General features: G+C 38.3%; 1 protein-coding gene across 8 annotated transcripts in view; it reads right to left on the reverse strand.

Moving 5' to 3' along the window:
- Positions 1-1,320: 1,320 nt before the first annotated feature.
- Positions 1,321-18,650, reverse strand: part of LOC122726330 (calcium-binding mitochondrial carrier protein SCaMC-1-like) — a 50,998-nt gene continuing 33,668 nt past the window's right edge. For 4 of the 8 annotated variants that reach the window (XM_043963992.1, XM_043963989.1, XM_043963995.1 and 1 more), the window contains 5 exons: positions 14,041-14,193; positions 12,750-12,857; positions 10,679-10,846; positions 7,006-7,156; positions 1,321-2,891 (listed from right to left, as the gene is read on the reverse strand). In XM_043963992.1, coding sequence (XP_043819927.1) covers positions 2,632-2,891; positions 7,006-7,156; positions 10,679-10,846; positions 12,750-12,857; positions 14,041-14,193 — 840 coding nt within the window. In that variant the 3' untranslated portion in view covers positions 1,321-2,631. Of the gene's footprint in view, positions 3,909-3,952; positions 5,009-7,005; positions 7,157-10,678; positions 10,847-12,749; positions 12,858-14,040; positions 14,194-18,650 lie in introns of those variants that run through there. The other 4 variants (XM_043963997.1, XM_043963991.1, XM_043963993.1 and 1 more) reach the window with 3 other exon arrangements.

The raw sequence follows: 18,650 nt of genomic DNA on the forward strand, positions 1-18,650 counted from the left end.
TTGAGTAACCTATAAATGTGATTCTGAGAAATGTAGTGTTCCATGATGCACAGCAATATAGCAACACTGGGAGAATAGTGATGCTAAAAAATTTAAAGATGGGTTTGTAGCAGCTAGCAACTTAGAATCACTGGAAGTTCTGAGCTTTCTCTCAGTCTATCTTCTTCCTTTTTGGTTCTGCGCTTTCTCCACTAGCCAACTGTTGTACCTGTATAAGATGCACGTACTGATAAACTAACTCATGGATTGCCTGTCCAACTATAAATCATAATCTGGGAAGTATACATTCTCCATCCACTTTGTGTTTCCCATTTGGATGGCTAGGTTTATCTATTCTGAGTGACCCTGAATCTCACTGAGATGGTCAAGAAAAACTTGAATCTTGAGACACTTTCTAGCTGTGTGACCTTAGACAAGTCACTTAACCTTTCTTGGCCTTAGTTTCTTCCTCATAAAATTGGGATAATAATAGCACCTACCTCATAGGGTTGTGGTGAGGATCAAATGAGATAATATATGTAAAGTGCTTTGCAAACCATAAAGTGCTGCATAAATGTTAGCTGTTATAGAATTTTATATGATATTGTTACAAATGAGAGATATTTAAGAAAAGACTTTAAGCTTTCACTTTGTTATACCCAGGAAGATGTTTTGTTTAAGTGGGTTTTTTTTTTCACAATCAAAAAACAATAGGGGCAGCTAGGTGGTGCAGTTGATAGAGCACTGGCCCTGGAGTCAGGAGGACCTGAGTTCAAATCCAGCCTCAGACATTGACACTTAGCTGTGTGACCCTGGGCAAGTCACTTAACCCCAATTGCCACACACACACACACACACACACACAATACACACACAAAGACCCTGCAGGAACATATATCCTCCATACCTTCCCATCAGTGATGTGGGTATGAAGATGTGGTCAGTTATGGAAAATCCCCTACAAAAATTTGCCTGGTCCCTTCTCACATTTTATGAGAGATACTGTTGAGTTATTAAGAATAAATTTCTTATAAAGATATCATCAAGATGAGAAAGTAGGAATGTAGTAGTAAGTTGTTGGCATCTTCTCAGTTGTTCATCTATGATTTTTCCAGCCTTTTAGAATCACCCACCTTTGAGACATCTTGAAAATCAATCTCTGAATGCCTTGAGAATTACATCACCTCCAGCAAAATTTCTTCTAAGTATAGTTGGTCAGGTCTAGCAATTCTTGGATTTAATTTAGTGCACTTTCATCATTTCATGCATTGGATTTTGAGGTAGTGGAGACCACATGCTGAATTATTAATAAAAACTGATTACATGGTTTAATTGCCAGAAAGAGACTAATCTGAAGTCCAGATAGATCAATTACATATAAATCATTTTCATTTCTTACAAATTAAATTAAATATCTTTGAGGTATGGTAACAAATGAAGTTACAAATATTTTCACTTTTCTGAAGACAAAAATTTCAACAGATAATTCAGTTGTCCATTCCCATGCATCTTTTAGTAAACAATCAAAACCTGCATCTTATGCACTACCATTCAGGATTTTTATTTCAAAGTACAGAGAAAGAGTTGAAAGTATGAAATTAGGTCCCTAGAAGTCTTCTGTTATAGATGAATAGAGGTATATATCAGGGATAATGTCATGAAAGCAAAAGTAACATTTTAAAATGTTTCAGATGCATTATTTCTCTGTTTCAAAAAACTCAGAAAGTAGTTCAAATCAACAAATATTTATTATAACTGGACTTTCATAATTGATCTAATACTTTATAACAAACTTTATCAGGAGCCATCAAGCTTAATGGCATGAGTTTGGGGAGATTCCTTCAACTAGTCGATATTTTCTAAGTCCTATTCAAAATATTTGGAAAGAAAATGATGGCTGTTTAGAAAATTGGTCATGTAAACTAAAACTTGTTTGGTCAGACCTATGATTTTATCTGTCTGGAGAATCCCTAGTGGACATTTTCTCCACTAATGCAGATTAGTAAATCTATAGTAGGCAGCTAGGTCATGCAGTGGATAGGACGCCAGGACGGAGTCAGGAAGTCTATCTTCCTGAGTTCAAATCTGACCTCAGACACTTTCTAGCTCTTGTGACCCTGGGAAAGTCACTTTACCATGCTTGCTTCAGTTTTCTCATCTGTAAAATGGATCTGGAGAAAGAAATGGCAGATCACTCCAAGTATCTTTGCCAAGAAAACCCCAAATGGGGTCTAAAAGAGTCAGACACAATTGAATGATTGAACAACAATCGACTGTAATTTTCAGTCTTAAAGAGTTATCGCAGGCGCTGAGAAATTATGTGATTTGGGCCATGGTCACAGAGCTTGTACCTGTCAAAGACCAAATTTGAAGTCAGGTTCTCCTAACTCCAAAACCCAGCCTTCTATATTCCCTACATTGCACTGCTTCTCTAAATCAAGCTTGTTTCAGGAATATATTGTACTTATCATCTTAGTTATTAATACTAATTTTTTAAAATTGGAAATGGTCAGGATGAATTAGCTTCATTATTAATCATCCATTAAATGCCTTCTCCACACCTTAGTTAAGCTAGCTAGAAATGCCTGTTGTCCAGGCTATGATATGCAGTTGGATGGCTGGTTAACTCAGAGAGCTTGCTCATCAATGCATTTATCTTGGACCAGACACTGAAATGAATTCAGAAGTAAGTGGGAGGAACAGAGTGGGCTGGATTGCATTCAGGAAATTACACAACAGTTTTAATGACTCTGCAAATAAAAGGCTATCTCTGTAATATTCATATTCTTCTGGTGGGGATGCTGAGCAGTGAGTCATGGAATACCACAGCCTCTGAAGAACGAAAGCTTCAAATGGCCACGGGATACTGCACAGTGAGTGTGAGGAGGCTGTGGCACACCAGCAATGGAAATCTGTGCAGAAGCATAACAGAGATGCATAATTAGCAAAGGGAAAGGGTCAGTTGGGTAGCAAGAGAGAGGGATAACAAGGGGTGACCCACTCCGGTAACCCCCACGTCAAGACATCTAGAGGAAGGGCCTTGACACCACTGGAGGACCTCCAACGGAGAAGTGACAAGAGGCACACAGGAGATGAAACTGTGTTAATCTCGTTATCCACACCATTGACAGGAACACCCAAATGTTGAGATCCGTTGAAGTACTGAGGCTTTTGACTTTATGTATGAAGTATTTCTACATACAGCCTTTTAAGAATTAAAGTAAGGGGCAGCTAGGTGGTGCAGTGGATAAAGCACCAGCCCTGGAGGCAGGAGGACCTGAGTTCAAATCTGGTCTCAGACACTTGACACTTACTAGCTGGGTGACCCTGGGAAAGTCAGTTAACCCTCAGTGCCCTGCCCCTGCCCCCAGAAAGAATTAAGGTATAAAAAAATTTAATATCAACTGGTATGGTAGACCAAAACTTTTATAATTTACTCACCACTCTCATCCTAAAATGTGTTTCAATTCAAATGTGCAAGCTTCAGGGTAGGATTCAGGGGAGCTCAGTAGGGAAGGCAAATACAATTCTAAACATATTAAGGATTTAGTTTATAAATAACATCAAAACTATGATTGAATTTTTAAATTCCAGCATATACAAAATTAAAGTAAGGTGTTCTATGTGGCATTCGATACCTTTGCTTCCTCTTGGATAAAGATGTCACAGGGACCTGTTAAGTTTCAAAGAAAAAAATCAAGCCAGGAATTGTCAGGTTTCTAAGCCCTTCTGCTCAGTACCAATAGTTCACACATTTCATTTCTAGGATGCTCCCAAAAGTTTTTGAGCTTTTTCAAAAACCACACAGCTGATGCCGACTGCTGGAAGCACCTTCACAAAGTTTGGAGTGATGCCCCTGAATAAGCCCAGTAGCCCTTCCTTGGCAATTATTTCTTGAAAGAAATAATAGATGTTCTTCTGCGGAGCTCCTTTTATGGAAGATAAAAAGTGAAGAAAAAATCAGACTACTTTAATATTAATTTCCAAGTCTGTTTTGTATGTTGTCAATGTTATTTTAACATAGTACATTAATATAATAGAGTTGCACTATCATTTAGTACAATAACAATTTGTTTTACAAGCTTGGAATGCGAGCACAAGCTGACAATGAGGATCTCCCCCAAAGAGCACCTAGGAACAACAGTTCTAACTATTAGATGGGGGTGTTTTAGTGACACTTGGATCCCTGGTCTCAGAGTTGTCGTTCTGCCTTTTTTTCTTTGTGATGCCAGGAAGTTGGGCTTGGATCTTTATACTACTGTAAAAAAACTCTTAAGACATTTTTGAACAGGCCCATTGATTGTAGTAGATGGCAGGGACATTTTCTAATTCTCTTTAAAAAAAAAAAACTACACTATTCACAAAGAGGTCTTCACAATGACAAATTCCATTAGACATGGCTGACATTTTCTCATAACAGATTTTTAATATGGTATTCCAAGTGTCATGGTAGATGGAGGGCCAGCCTCAAGGATTTTAGTCTCATTTCTGACAAAGACTGACTGTGTGACTCTAGAGCAAGACATTTAAGCACTTGATGCCCACAGACAGTTTTCTGTTCAAGAACAGCTTCTTATCTGCACTGGGAAAATGAAATCACAGATCAAAACCATTTAAATTTTTTTTCTAGTTATATACAATCCTACTGTACATAATTAAAATTACATGTAAAATTCTATCCTTGCCAACCTAATTCTAGCACCACCCTAAATGAAGTTAAACACAGTGATATTAACTACAATTAACTACAAAAACAAGTGAAACCAGCATTTTGTCTGCCAAAATTATCCAGGTAATGAAGTCTTCACTACCTATAAAGGTTCTTATGTTAGGTATCAACAACAAGCAAGGAATAAGCAGATCTTAAAGATGATTGAGCTTCATTATTGAAGAAACTACTCCGTAAAGCCCAGATCTCAGGACCATACCATCTCCAACAGTTACAGTAACTTTAAATCTGCAAAATGCTAAGAACTCAAAGAGGACGCTATCCGATATATAAGGTGTCCAAGTAGAAAGCATGATATACCTAGAGGAAGGAAGAGCTACATTCAATAAATAATCAATAAACATTTATTAAGTACCTTCTGTGTGCTGACATATTTCAGATACTTAATAGTCTTATGACCCTGGGCAATTCACTTCACCTCTGAGTCTATTTCCTCATTTGTAAAAGGGGGATAATAATAGGCTCCATCTCAAACAGTTGTTGTGAGGATTGAATGAGATAATGTGCATAAAGCATCTGCAAATCTTAAAAACCTTGTAATTTTTTGTGGGACAATGAAGGTTAAGTGACTTGCCCAGGATCACACAGCTAGTAAGTGTCAAGTATCTGAGGCAGGATTTGAACTCAGGTCCTCCTGAATCCAAGGCCAGTGCTTTAGCCATGGCACCACCTAGCTGCCCCCCAAAACGCTGTAAATTTAAACTATTATCACACTACATATGGATGAGGTAGCATGTTGGAATAGGTAACTGGCCTTGAAATCAGGAAGAATGAGGTTCAAATCCTGCCTCTCACACACCTACTGCTCATGTGACCTTAGATAAGTCACTTAACCTGTTAGCCTTCTAGGCAGCTCTCTAATGCTATAAGTTACAGAGAAGGTACCAGGCTGCATTGTTCATTTCCCCACTTACAGTTCCTTATACTAATTAAATCATAGGTCTAGTCCCTGCCCTGATCCTAAGTAACCCTTTTTCTCCCTTAGCTAACATAATCCTTTAGCCAATAGAAGATTTTTACCCTCTCTGCCTCGTGCTAATGGGTGTAGAATGTCACATGACATCTAGATTCATGGTGAGTAGCTTGTGAACTATGGATATGTTGTTTCTGCCGATGTTTAGTCATTTTTCAGTTGTGTCCAACCCTTTGTGACCCCATTTGGGGTTTTCTTAGCAGAGATACGAGAGTGGTTTGCCATTTCCTCCTCCAGCTCATTTTACAGATGAGGAAACGGGGGGCAAACGGGATTAAGTGACTTGTAGAGGGTCACACAGCTAGTAAGTGTCAGAAGCTGGATTTGAACTCATGAAGATGAATCTTCCTGACTCGGGGCCCAGCACCCTATCCACTGAGTCACCTAGCTTCCCCAAGCTATGGATACAGAATGCTCTATACCCTGTCAGAAATAATCGATGTTTAGCTATTATTCTTTGGGCTAGGGAGGGGGTTGTTAGGAAATACTAGTGATATAAAAAGTATTCATAAAACATGTTTAAAAAAATAGGGGACTCCATGGCAGCAGTTGTGGTGGTAAAGTATTGCTTCTTTCCTCTTGACTGAGGGAACCCTCCCATTCCCATAGAAATGCATTTTTTCCTTCTTATTTTCCTCTTCCTCAGAATCTAGCCTAGTTTAGTCAGAAATGAGGCTTTTCTTGGAATGATTAGTAACCAGGCAGTTGGTGCACCGTAATCTACTCCACCAACACAATGAACTAGCTAGTGTAGCCAGAATAGCCCTGGGCTCCGGCTGGTGTCCCAAATGCCTTTCCTACGCTGCTTATATCAGACACCCCAGAGAGCTGGCCCAACTTCCTTACAACAGCCGTCAGTCCTTAACATCCCACCCCAACACGTGCCAGTTAATTCCACAAGAGGTTTAGGAGTAGAGTTCTCCCCAGCTATTATTTTTTTAAATCCAACTCACCATCCTCATTAACCTCCCATCATCCTCCACCCCAGCTCTGCCACAAGTTGCTGGCCTCTTGCTCCCTCCCCCTACCCCAAATTCTTAGTTCTTTATGGACCACCCTGGTTGGGTTCTTTATGGACCACCTTAAGTTGCAAGAAAGCACTTGGTGAATGCTTTTTCATTCATTCATTCGTTCGTTCATTCATTCACTCACAACTTCCTGTAGTCCAGCTGCTGTAATAAATGGGTTCGTTCCTTAAATGCTGATTCTTCTTCCTATTCCCCAATCTGACCATAAGGAAAATGTACTCAACTGGTCATCAAAAGACGGCTTTAAATGCTAGCTTTGCCACTTACTATCTGTGTAGGCTTGGACAGAAACTTACCTTGGGCCTGCATTTGCGTTCTCACCAGGTTCAGAGGGTAGCTGGCTAACTGACCACAAAAGTTAGATGAGGCACTACATAGCAGCAACAGCAATACCCCAGGGTTTACAGAGTCTTCGGCATAGTTATTTAGCCAATAATTCTTCAAAATCTGTTAGGGAACATTGAAGCAAGCATTTAAGCGGAACAATGAAAAACCAACTTCTAAAACTCTTTTCTCTTTCATATGAAATCCTTGCCATCTGTTACGCTGACTCTGATATTGCAGCCCAGATTGTTGCCAAAAAGGCTGGAGTGTGTCTGTGGGCTGCAACATTGATGGCAGGCATCCTCGTGACGTCATTGATGACATCAGTAGTGGTGCTGTGGAATGCCCAGCAAGTTAAAGCTATAAAGGAGACTATTGCAATAAATTAACATTTGACAACATAGGCTCTTCATTTTTCAGTCCGGAAAAATTTTTGTGTCAGGAGCTACCATGCATTCTGGGAAATTATTGTGTTGGTTCAGTTCCTTTAGCCCTCTTGCTCTGCTGTGACTTTTCAGCTACTTTGCAATTCATTGGGAGGAGGGTAGTGTTAGAAGAGCAGGGAAGTTGTTGAAGCATCTTAGCACTGGGGCTGTAAATTGAGAGAAGACTGGCCAGACAAGTCAAAAATTGCTCCAGGGGTGAGAAGAGTTTGTCATATTTGCAGACTTATGGGAAAGAGCCTACCCATTTGCCTTTAAAAACCTTGAAGGTTTGGGGTGGGGTGGTGAGGATCCCCTCAATAACAAACTTAGGAGGGTTCAGTTCAGTTAATGACAATAAAAGTTGCAACTTGGGAATCAAAAAAAAAAAAGGCTGGGGTGAAGGGGAGCTATTTCTACAGTGATTAAGTATGGAAAACCATGGGCTCTGGTACAGTGCTCTGCTTCTTCACTAGCTCCCCTGCGAACTTTGAAGTAAAATTTAAGTTTAATAAACCCAAATATCAATTGCCTCACTCCATATGTGCCATTCTAGCGATTATAGTTGACCACATTTTAGAATAAAACTTGTTTAGTTTTAAAATCAATGTTACAATTTGTTTCTACATGTAAGGTGGGGAAAATTCTAAGCAGGCAGATAGATAGATAGATAGATAGATAGATAGATAGATAGATAGATAGATAGATAGATAGATAGATAGATAGATAGATAGATAGATACATGAATACATGAATACATGAATACATGGAATGAAGCTTATTTGACACCTTGAAATTGTTTTCAAACCCAATATATCAAAACCATTTCTGCTGAGCACTACTTCTTCAGGGCAAGGCAATCTGGGAAGCTGGTTTTATTGTTCCAGGGTAGATGATCTCCTCCATCTAAAATGCTCTGTGACCTCTGAATGGCTATAGATGGAATTATCTATATAGCCTGGATGACAGGTGGCATCTATAACTATAATGTTTAAAACTTGTTTGAAAGGGCCACTACACTAACAGCTATTTTAATTTATCTGTGTTTTCTTGAAGGATTTTGAAATTCATTCCTGTGTCCTGAAGTCATTATGGAAAATAGTGTAACTTCACAGAATTGAGAGAATAAATCATTAAATTCAAGAGTGTCAGGGGCAGCTAGGTAGCGCAGTGGATAGAGTACCAGCCCTGGAGCCAGGAGGACCTGAGTTCAAATCCGGTTTCAGACACTTGACACTAACTAGCTGTGTGACCCTGGGCAAGTCACTTAACCCCAATTGCCTCACCAAAAAAAAAAAAAAACCCCACACACAAAAACAAACAAACAAACAAATTCAAAAGTGTCTTTATTCAGCGCGAATTATTTTACATATAGCCATCAGATGGTGAGTCAACTATATCTGGAGGTAAAATGTTTGGATGAGCTGAGGTGCAAGGATGAAGTAGTCTGTCATTCGCATTAGAGTACAAAGTAGTACAAAAAAAGCAAAAGAGGGGGGCAGCTAGGTGGCATAGTGGATAAAGCAGTGGCCCTGGATTCAGAAAGACCTGAGTTCAAATCTGGCCTCAGACACTTGACACTTACTAGCTATGTGACCCTGGACAAGTCACTTAACCCTCATTGCCCCACAAAATTTACAAAAAGCAAATCAAAACAAAACAGAAAATTCAGGGTAGGGATTGGACTTGTCATTTCATTAAGTTAGGGAACTTCCAGTGAGAATATTCCCTCTACCAATGCATGTCAGCACCTTCTCTGCAATTTAGTCTCAAGAATTGTCTAGAGCATTGAAAGATTAAGTGACTTACCTAGGGTCCCACAGCTAGTCCCATAGAAGACTCAAACCCAGGTCTTCCTAGCTTCAAAGGCAAATCTCTATCCGTGCCACCACACTGTCTCTCCTAAAAGTTAATGCTTTAAAATTTTATAAAACTATAAATGCATTGCATTAAATCCTAAAAAGCAAAAATAGAGAGCTTAAAGCATATATATCTGGCTTTGGAATTGGGAAGTTCCTCCTGTGTGACCCCGGGTTATTACTGTTCAGTCGTTTCATTTATGTCTGATTCTTTATGATCCCATTTAGGGTTTTCTTGGCAGAGATACTGAAATGGTTTGCCATTCCCTGCTCCAGCTCATTTTACAGATGAGGAAACTGAGGCAAACAGGGTTGAGGGACTTGCCCAGGATCACACGGCTAGTAAGAGTCTGAGGCTGGTTTTGAGCTCATGAAGATGAGTCTCTCTGACTCCAGGCCACTCTATCCACTGCAACACCTAGCTGCCCATGTAAGTCATTTAAATTCTCAGTGCCCCCAGGCAATTTTCCAGAGGCCAAAGGTTGCAAAGCAAGTGCTGATGTGTGTTGTTAGGATGTTTCTTCACAGGGAGTTTCCTATACACATGCAATCAGGGCTCCGGATGAACAACCACAATAATACGCTACACTTCACACAGAACGTGGCAGAGCCACCAGTGCTTTGGTTGGGCTTTTCAGGAGGGCTGATGGATTTGTGCTATTCCAATTGCCTGATCATTCTGACCCATAGTATGTACTTTTGAAATGACCTATCAGGCTTCAGGGAATAGGCTGTGGCCATCAAACTACTTAAAATCAAACAGACTATAAAGGAATTAAAATCAAAGATCTTGGTCATAGTGTTTGGCCGACCTCAACTTTTAACTAATTCTATTAGACAATATTCCACTGTCTTCTTTTCTTCCTCATCTTTAAATTTGAGTGTGTATGTATGCATGTATGTATGTACACATACATATATATGCATGTACATATGTATATGTGTATATTTGTACACATATATAAATTTGGGATTAATCATCATTGAAGCAAAAAATAATTCACAAGGACAACCAGAAAATGAATACCATTAGCAAAAAGAGACTCCTAACACATTAAAGAGACAAACAAATATATTTTACATAATCATACACATATAACCCATATCCGATTGCTTGCTGCCTCAGGGAGGAGGACGGAGGAGATAGAGGGAAAGAGAGATAAAAATTGGAACCCCAAACTATAAATAAAAATGTTTATTATTAAAAATTTAAATTAAAAAGAGACAGACAAAATAGATATTGTTCTGTCCAAAGTGGTCTGTTATCAAAAGCCAAAGTGGCCTAGTATGTTTCTTTAAATATAATTCAAGATTAGACTTCCTCTTAACTCAACTGCTATAAGTCATCTTGGGAGTAAACTCACCTCATAGACGGATAAGTCTATACCAGCATAAGGAAGGATGCTTAGAAAGTTAGGGATATAGCCTTTGTAAAAAGTTCCAAGGGGTTCGTTCTTCATGATTTGCATGGCACAACTGAACATCCCTGAGTACTGTCCAGTTCTACCTAGAGCCAACCTGGTCTTTATAACCTGTATGCAAAAGAATATAGTCACATCTCTGATCAGATTTACTAAACCCAAAGCACCCTAATGAATCATGTCATTTCAGTCAGCCAACAAACATTTATTAAGCATCTACTATACGCTGGACACTGTGCTAAGCATTGGAGTGTGAGAAAGTAATTATTAATAAAGGAAAAATAATTTGTCTACAGCGAGGCTGTTCAAATTCATCTCGGTGGAATTTTGTTATGATAGTTCCACGGGATACTGGGAAAGGCCTCCACCAGACTATAATACGTGAGTTGAGTCTTAAAGGAAGCCAGGGGTTCAGAGAGGCAGAGGTGAGGAGGAGGTATATTGTAGGCATTGGGAGCAGCCAATACAAAGGCCCAGCCACACAAGATGGAGCAACATGTGTGAGAAGCAGCAAATAAACCAATATGACAGAATCACAAAGTACAAGGAGGGTAATAATATGAAAGAAGACTAGAAAGATAGGTTTTAAAGACCAAACGAAATAAAATATGTAAAGTGCTTACAAAGGCAAGCATTAAAGAGCTATTTAAATGGGGGCAACTAGGTGGTACAGTGGATAAATTACTGGCCCTGGATTTAGGAAGACCTGAGTTCAAATCTGGCCTCAGACACTTGAAACTTACTAGCTATGTGACCCTGGGCAAGTCACTTAACCCTCACTGCCAAGAAAAGAAAAGAAGGGAAGGGAAGGGAAGTGTTAGGGTTAGGGTTAGGAAAGGAAAAGAAAAGAAAGGAGAGGAAAAGAAAAGAAAAGAAAGTAGTATATGAGTAGCAGCAGGGAAAGAGGATGGAGATGGAACCCAGAGTTGTGGTTTAGTAAGGCCTAAGCAGTGAGACTGACCAAGGCAAAGGATTTCAGAGTAGAAGACAGTGTTTAGTTGAACTGGTTAATTCCAGGGTCAAGACTGAAAAGGAGAGGAATGGGCTGGGAGAGTAGAGAGGGATCAAATAACTAGACACCTTAATGAGGACAAAAAATTGATTCAGGTGTGAGGTAGAGGGATGGATGGAGGACTATAAGGTTGTGATTAAAGACAGGAATTTCACAGTTCTAGATCATAGAGCAGAATAGTTATGGATGAAGATTAAAGGGTTAGCATTGCTGTGTGTCATGAAGGTGGTAGGTAAAAAGGCTCAAGGCATTAGAACTGAGGAAGCTTACAAATTAGGAAAGTGAAGGATTGAGGGGGACAGCCACATATACATTGAAGTCTGTAGTATCTGAGACAAGGAGTCAGAGCAGAAAAGAAGACTGTAAACCAGATATTGAAATCCTGCTCTCTACTGCAAGAAGGCAAGAAATGGAAATCAAGGGAATACACAATGGCAAAGAGAAGAAAAACATTTGGGGAAGAGAATTCGCTCTGTTTGGGGCAAATTGAGTTTGAGACGCCTTTGGGAAATCCAATTTAAAATGAACAATAGTCAATGGGTGAGGTAGGTCCAAAGCATATCTGGGAATAATCTGCATAGAGATAATCAAGAATACCCAGAGAGGAATAACATGAAGCAGGAGTGGTAGCCAACCGTGAAGAAACTTGCTTGTGTATTAGACATTCAAGGCCAGATGGCATAAGCTTCGAATCCTACCATTCTTCTGTTAGCCTAGCCGTCCTCTTCTGTTTAGATTTAAAGTTCAAAAACCTAAGCAAGGCTTCATTAGAAAGAAACACATTGGGGCAGCTAGGTGGTGCAGTGGATAGAGCATTGGCCCTGGATTCAGGACAACTTGAGTTCAAATCCAGCCTTAGACACTTGACATTTACTAGCTGTGTGACCCTGGGCAAGTCACTTGACCCTCATTGCCCCACAAAAATAAAAGAAAAGAAACACATTTTACAGTTGACATTAAAATCATCAATTCCAGGGATCAGTTTTTCACAAGGGTCCTTACCTCTAGGGGGTAGATTAAAGTCTGTGCAGTTGCTCCAGCCAAAGAACCAGAAACAAATCTCTCAATATTGTTAATTTTGGTACTGTCATGAGTAAGCAATGCCTTATACTGTGTGTGAAAATAAAAGGGTTCACATATATAAATTAATGCTGAAATGAGAGATTAGTTCCAAAAAGAATGCAATTTATTTAATGCGAGCTATGATCAAATGAGATAACATGTACAATGCTTTACTGACATAAATTTACAAAGTATGGGGCAGCTAGGTGGTGCAGTGGATAGAGTACCGGCCCTGGATTCAGGAGTACCTGAGTTCAAATCCAGCCTCAAACATTTAACACTTACTAGCTGTGTGACCCTGGGCAAGTCATTTAACCCCCATTGCCCCACCCAAAATAAATAAATAAATAAATTTACAAATTATAGAAATGCTAGCTATTATTATTGGTATTATATTATTTTATAATTATTATATAAATATATTCTCTATTGCAAAGATTCTTAAACTGTGTGTCACAACTCCATGTGGAGTCACAAAAAGTTTGGCAGTAAATGTTTGATTTGTATACCTATTTTATGTATCTATATACCAAGGATTGCATAAAAATTTCTCAGGCAAAAAGGCATCACTAGTAGAAAAAAAATTAAGAAGCCCTGCTCTATTTTATAAATACATAACATTATGTCCATATAAGTATCATATATTATTATACAAACCCACACCCAGTGAAAGGTGTATAGTTTAGATGTTTGTGCATTTAATTCACTAGACTATTAAGCAAATCACCTCTCTTGGGCCTCATTTTTTTCTGTGTCACCATTACTGCTGTGTATGTACAATCAGATGTAAGATATTACATTTGAAACTCAGAAGAGGCAGGGACTGCATCTTGTATGCACCTTTGGATAGGAAAGTGAATTCAGAAGTAATACTAACAATGCAATGTATTATGACAGTTTCTTAAGCCAGGATATTCTATTTGAATGGATTTTTCTTGGATACCAGGCAGTGATAATTTAATAAAACCTGCTAGGTTTGCTATATGAAGCTCTGATTTCTAAACCAAAGTAGTTTAGCCAAAATTTATGTTGCCAGCCATTACAAAATGATTTAGACAAAAACCTATTTTCCTTACTTTATAAATAGGACAATTAACGGAGCTATGTATGATAAATGATGATAAGAAAAAGAAAGCAATTAACTAATTTCTTATATTAAAAACTACATTCATCTTTCTGCTAAAATGGTCTCAAAAATGTGTCTTTGTAATGAATTTTGGTAATATCTCACCTGATCGTAGGCTAAGACCTTAATAGCCGTTTCTGGTGCAATTTTTAAAATATTCACACCATTTCCCCTCCAAAGGGATAGGACGCCTCCTTCTCTCACCATGTGCTTAAATCCATCAACAAAATGGATGTGCTTCGACCTTGCAGCCTGGACCTATAGAAGAGAAAAAAAAATGGCCCCAGTGTTGTGATTTTTTTACAAAGCACTTGCATGTGGCCCCTTCTATTTTCAATGTGTTTTAGCAGCTCATGGTCCATTTCAACTAATAACAATAGCAACCATAACAACAAACTTTATACAGTGCTTACTATGTGCCAGGCATTCTGCAAAGCAGTTTACAATGACCTCATTTGATTTTATCTCATTATTATATCAGTTTGAGCTTATATGAAATTTATGACTACTCTTAAAATAGCACAGTTATTGAAAAGTACAGTAGGGGGCAGCTAGGTGAAACAGTGGAGTCAGGAGGCCCTAAGTTAAAATTCAGCCTCAGACACTTGACACGTAATAGCAGTGTGACCCCGGGCAAGTCACTTAACCCTGATTGCTTCCCCCCCTCCAAAAAAAAAGATGACAGTAAGTCCTCTTTAAAGGATCAATTAACTTTGGCAGGCATCGGTACAGCTATAACTCATGAAAATGACTGTTTTATTGGTAGACAGTATTTCTCATTTCCACTGCATGCATATCTTTCCTTCTGCTGTGTGAAATCTTACCAGTAGTTCTATTAATAAAGTGGTTATGATGCAACGATATACTTTGTAGTCAGAAACACCTAACACATGTTTCTTCTTGTTGAACTGTTTACTATGTGCAAAGTCACTGAGTTATGGGGGGAGGCAGGAAGAGGGGACTGACCAGAAAGGTAGAGATAATTACTGCTTTCAAGGAGTTAAAAATCTAGAAGAAGAAATGATGGGATACATAAAGAACCTGAACATAAAATGGAATATAAGTGCATCAGAGTGGTACAGTGGAGCACTGGCTTTGGAGTCAGGAGGACCTGAGTTCAAATCCAGTCTCAAATATTTATTATCTGTGTGACCCTGGGCAAGTCATTTAACCCTGATTGCTTCATAAATAATAATAATAGTAATCAATGCATCAGAAATGTACAAACTGTTATGAATGAGCAATACTATAGAAGGCATAAGAATGCATCCTAAGATGACAAAGAATAATTGAAAAGCAAACAGAAGAGAAAAAAACATTTTTAATATATTCAGCATATAGCTATTGAATTCTTCTCTCCCTCTTATCTCCATCCCTGTCTTTCCATTCCCATCTTTTTTACCCTACTTCTGACCACTTTTCTTTACCTATCCCAATTCCTTCTTTTCTTCTTACTTCCCCTTATTGATCTCCTTTTTCTCTCCCCATTCTACAACCTCTCATTTCCCTTCATCTTTCCCCCCCACCACTGTTGTGTTCCCACAGTCCCATCTGTCCCTGATTCACGATGTCTCATCTCTAACAGACCTCAGTGTTGTTTATCCCCTTTCTGAGAATGTTTCTGCCCCTGCCAAGGACTTATATCCCTCCATGTGGTCACCCCCACTTTGTAGTACTTTTTCCTCTGAGATTACTTTCCATCTACTTTGTATATATCATCTAGGTGCATAGTTATTTACAGGTTGTCATCTCCATTTGAATGTAAGCTCTTTGAGGGCAGTGACTATGTTTACCTGTCTTCGGATGCCCAGAACATAGTGAAGTTTCTGGCACATAGAGTGCATTTAATAAATGCTTAGTGACTTACTGACTGACCCCTATACATGAGGTTGAGTCACTGGGATCAAACAAGTAAGACTTGCTGGTGTTATATCTAAACACTGATGGAGAGGATGTGGACAACTCCTGATTGGTCTTCAGTGACCGAGACTGCCCAATAGAAATAGCTCACTGGAACTCAGAAGGATGGATTCTGGTTGGAGGAATTACCTCTTTGTTAATCTATCAGAGAAAGTGATGCACTATACTTGTCCTTTTTGCCTTATTTGCCCTTTTGTCTTTCCCTGAAATCTGTCTTTTATAGTGGAGTGGAGTAGAGTGAGAGAGGGGATTTCTCTCTTTCTTCTCCATTAGAACTGGTAAACAGCACTTGGGGAAAGAATCACACATATGTTTATCCAAATGGCCCAAGAATTAAGTTCTGTAGAATGGGCATTCCTAGCCCAAGATATGCCTATGGTCAGGGAAATAATAAAGTTCCAGGGGGCAGCTATGTGGTACAGTAGATAAAGCACCAATCTTGGATTCAGGAATACCTGAGTTCAAATCTGGCCTCAGACACTTGACACTTACTAGCTGTGTGACCCTGGGCAAGTCACTTAACCCTCAAAAGCCCTGCCCAAAAAGCCCTGCCAAGAAAAGAAAAGAAAAGAAATAATAAAGTTCCTGCAGAAGTACACAGTAGAAACAAACATGTCTTTACAGAGTTCATTGACAATATTCTTGAATTCCAACCTCATGCATAGAGGAGGGGGATTTTAATTTCTTAGGTGTTACAACTCCAGAATCTAGCCTTCTTGTCAGAGAAGGGAGAATGCTCGCTCACCACCTTCCTTAGAGGTTACTGCATATAAAATCTTTGAAGGAAAGAACTGAAAGGAGAATAAATAGCTTAGAAGAAAAAATGGTAGGCCTAACACAGTTAATGGTCTCTCTGAAAATTAGAGTAGGCCAAGCAGAAATCAATGATTCCATGAGACAAGAAATATTAGAACAACATCAAAAGATAGAAAAAATAAAAGAAAATGTAAGAAATTTGCTATCAAAAATATATGACTTAGACCCCCAAAAAAAATATCTGACTTAGAAAATAAATCAAGGAATGATAATTTAAGAATCATAGGACTCTTGGAAAATCATGATTTCAAAAAAGCCTGGACACTATATTCCAAAAAGTCATTAGGGAAAACTGGCCAATCTACTATAAACAGAAAGCAAAGTAAAAATAAAAATATGTGGATCATTACCTGAAAGGAACCCCAAAAGGAAAAGTCCCAGTAATATCGTGGCCAAAATCCAGACCTACCACATCAAAGAAAAAAATAACAAAAGCAGCCAAAAAGGAACAGTTCAAGTACCAAGGAAACAGATTCAAGATCACTTGCAACTTCGCAGCTACTACCATAAAGGAACAGAGATCTTGAAAAATGATATTCCAAAAGACATAGATTATACAACCAAAAATAACTTACCCTCCAAAATTGAGCGTAATCTTACAGAGTTGAAAATGACTCTAAATGGCATAAAGGACTTTATGCATTTCTGATGAAAAGACCATATCTGAGTTGGAACTTTGGAAAGTGAACATAAAAGTCAAGAGAAGCCCAGAAGTATATATTGGTTTGAGCAATTGGAAGGGGTTGTATAATGATGCTGATATTATAATGGAGGAGAAGACATAAGTGTCCCTTCAGAATTTAAGTCTTCAAAGAATTTCGAGGGAGTTAAATAAGAAAAAAAGGACCTAAGGGTAGATTGGTTCTGTTCTGAGGCTTGTAAGAGGGGAAAGAGCAGAAAAGGTAAAAGAAATATACTAGTATAGAAAGGAGGAAGAAGGGAGTGGATTTTGCTTTTTCTCATAATTAGAATGCATGAAAACAAGAGTACACAAACATGGAAGAGGAGGTAGGAACAGCAAGCATGCAATGAATCTGTTTCTTGAGGGTTGAATACACTCTTAAACACACAAAACATTTATTGTACAAATACACCAAACTCAACAGAAAAATAGTTAGGAATAGGGATAGAGATAGTTAAGAAGGAGGATAATACCAGGGAGAGACTGGTCATAGGCAAAACAAACTTCCTGATTCTGAAGAGGGAGGATGAAAAGGAAAAAGGAAAAGAAATTGAAACTTAAGGCTACTTCTCAACTGGGGAATAGCTGAACAAATTATCATATAGGAATGTAAAGAAATATCATTGTGCTATAATAAGTGATTAGAGATGATTTTAAAGAAACCTTAGAAGGCTTATACAAACTGATGCAGAATGATGTAAGGAGACCTGAAAGAACAATTTGTACAGTAACAACATTGTAAAGATAAACAACTCTGATCAACATAGTGACCAACCAGAGAGCCAACAATGAAGTATTTTATCCACCTCCTGACAGAAAGGTAATGGACTCATGGTGAAAAAAAAAAACAAACATATTTTTAAAAAATAATATCCACTGGGTGGATTTATTTTTTGTAACTATGTTCATTTGTTACATGGGAACATTTTGGAATTTTTTTTTTAATTTACAAAAGAGAATAGAAATTCAGAAGAAAATACATATAGCTGGTCAACTTTAAAAACAATACAATGAATTTCTTATATACTTTTCAAAACAAGTGCTATGTAGTTAAGATCCACAGCTTCATAAAAATCCCCTTTTTATATTCTACTTTGTGCCTGGGGTTTTTTGTTTGGTTTTTTTTTTTTTGGTGTTTGTTAAATTCAGAATAAAAAAATTTTAAAGAAAAATCCCTCAAGTTTACAAACACTGATGTTATAAACCTGGGTGACTAGGAAAAAGTTCTCCAGATTTTTTTTCAGAATAAAATTGACAATTAACCCAAAGTTAATTGAAAGATTCATGATGAGCATAA

Source organism: Dromiciops gliroides, chromosome 4 (assembly GCF_019393635.1).
Source record: "Dromiciops gliroides isolate mDroGli1 chromosome 4, mDroGli1.pri, whole genome shotgun sequence".
In the NCBI taxonomy this organism is placed as follows: domain Eukaryota; kingdom Metazoa; phylum Chordata; class Mammalia; order Microbiotheria; family Microbiotheriidae; genus Dromiciops; species Dromiciops gliroides.